The sequence below is a fragment of the Cyprinodon variegatus genome, unplaced genomic scaffold (genome assembly GCF_000732505.1).
Source record: "Cyprinodon variegatus isolate N-32 unplaced genomic scaffold, C_variegatus-1.0 Scaffold1974, whole genome shotgun sequence".
Taxonomy (NCBI): domain Eukaryota; kingdom Metazoa; phylum Chordata; class Actinopteri; order Cyprinodontiformes; family Cyprinodontidae; genus Cyprinodon; species Cyprinodon variegatus.
Window position 1 is genome coordinate 34758 of NW_015152427.1, and position 2499 is coordinate 37256.

A 2499-nucleotide genomic window follows, 5' to 3' on the forward strand; every position below is an offset into this window, starting at 1 on the left:
CGCTATACGCTCAAAACAAACAAACCCAAAGCTATGTAATTAAATAGTTTTGTTTGTACATGACTAAAGGGATAAATGGGTTTTAACTATGAGTATGCTCATCTGACAGAACAGTCATTAATTTTGTCACTGATGCTCAGATTTCCAGGGTAGAAATGTGGTCTGTGAAGCTACCAGCTGCTGAGAGGAACCATGAGGATGTGGAAGTTCCCTGTAGCTTCAGGAACAAACATCCTTATCTGTGTTTAAATCAAAGTTGATTCATCCAGAACTGGGTCAGTAATGGGAGGAAATGGAGCGGCAGAACCAGGCCAGAGTTCTGACCGGGCAGAACACATTCCTGACCTATATCTATTGTGCGGATTTCAGCTGCTGCTGTAACCCTCTTCCGCTGGAGGGTGTAAAAAAAACGGTCCGAACCAAGTGGATCCGAGGTTCTGGAAGGAAAAGGAGTAAACTGAAACCCATTTCAAACTCTGTTTCAGATTCTGTACATGGCCTCCTTCTTCTTCACCCTGAACTATGTGTGGAACCTCTACACGGTAACCAGGGAGAAGTTCAACAGCTGCTTCAGCGGGTACTCCGTACAGGTACATCCACACCTCAGAACCTCTGGACTTCAGAGCATCTCCTATAAAGCCTGAAGTTATTCTTATTATGAACAATATTGACTCAAAGAATCGATCATTTTCACCCACCAGCTCTGCTTATCCCTAAATAAAACAATTCTGGAAGATCCAAACAGCTTTTCCAAAACTTTTATTGTCTTTATATTGGACCAAATTTTATTCTTCTCCAAATATTTTGCTTCAGGTAAATTATCCAAATAAGTTAAATAATATAAAACAGGAATTTCTTTTCTAAACAATATTTTTTTTAGAATTATATATATAAAAAAAATTATAAAATGAGATTCCATACTTAGTTTAGTTCAGTTTATCTCAGTTTAGCTTATCTTAGCTTAGTTTAGCTTAGCTTAGTTTAGCTTATCTTAGCTTAGTTTAGCTTATCTTAGCTTAGTTTAGTTCAGTTTATCTCAGTTTAGTTTAGTTTATCTTAGCTTAGTTTAGCTTAGCTTAGTTTAGCTTATCTTAGCTTAGTTGATCCAGAGAACAGTAGGTCAGCTCAGTTTACGAAAACTTATCTTAGCACCTGCCTCTTACTTTTTATTAACCTCCTTTAAGTTAGTTTGGAAAAAATAAATAGTCCCTTCTAATGTCTTTATTTTGGTGTTGTATACGTTGTTTAGCTTAGCAGCTATTAGGAAAAAGGGGTGTTGTTAAATAAAGCTGTTTAGCCTAATTTAACCTGATTTAGCCATTTTAGCTGAAGTTATTTGAACTTATTTTATTCTACTCTGACATACCTAATTTAGCTTAGCTTAGTTTAGTTTAGTTTAGCTTAGCTTAGTTTAGTTTAGCTTATCTTAGCTTAGCTTAGTTCATCCAGGGAACAGTAGGTCAGCTCAGTTTACGAAAACTTATCTTAGCACCTGCCTCTTATTTTTTTATTAACCTCCTTTAACTTAGTTTGGAAAATATTAAAAAAAAAATAGTCCCTTCTAATGTCTTTATTTTGGTGTTGTATACATGGTTTAGCTTTGCAGCTATTAGGAAAAAGGGGCGTTGTTAAATAAAGCTGTTTAGCCTAATTTAACCTGATTTAGCCATTTTATTTGAAGTTATTTTAACTTATTTTATTCTACTCCGACATACCTAATTTAGCTTAGCTTAGCTTAGCTTAGTTTAGTTTAGCTTATCTTAGCTTAGCTTAGTTCATCCAGGAAACAGTAGGTCAGCTCAGTTTACGAAAACTTATCTTAGCACCTGCCTCTTATTTTTTATTAACCTCCTTTAACTTAGTTTGGAAAAAAAAATAGTCCTTTCTAATGTCTTTATTTTGGTGTTGTATACGTTGTTTAGCTTAGTTTAGCTTAGCTTAGTTTAGTTTAGCTTAGTTTAGCTTATCTTAGCTTAGCAGCTATTAGGAAAAATGGTTGTTGTTAAATAAAGCTGTTTAGCCTAATTTAACCTGATTTAGCCATTTTATTTGAAGTTGTTTTAACTTATTTTATTCTACTCCGACATACCTAATTTAGCTTAGCTTAGTTTGGTCTAGCTTAGTAAAGCTTAGCTAAGCAGCATGTATCTCAGCTAAATTTAGCTTAGCTCATCCAGGGAGCCCAGATTAGGTCGGCTTGCTTTAACTAAATTGACATTAGCCTTATTTTTTTCAACTTACATCAAATCCCACCTGTTTATTTCACCCCCAACTTAATTCAACTTAATTTAGAAAAAGAAACAAAGAATTGAAATCTTCAATTTAATAAGTTTTAATCCATTTTTCTGCCTTAACTTGTTTAGCTTAACAGCCCTTAGGAAATGCTGGAGGGCTGTGACAGAAATCAGTTTATCTTGATTTAGCTATTGTAGCTGAAGTTAACCTTATTCTATTTGTTTTTCATTTTGTGCCTAATCTATCTTAGCTCTCCTAAGTGTT

General features: G+C 34.4%; 1 protein-coding gene across 1 annotated transcript in view; it reads left to right on the top strand.

Annotated features, from left to right (window-relative positions):
* Positions 1-2499, top strand: part of tmem116 (transmembrane protein 116) — a 14417-nt gene that overhangs the window by 8275 nt on the left and 3643 nt on the right. The window contains exon 5 of the mRNA XM_015405065.1: positions 486-590. Within this exon, the coding sequence (XP_015260551.1) occupies positions 486-590 (105 nt within the window). The remainder of the gene's footprint in view (positions 1-485; positions 591-2499) is intronic.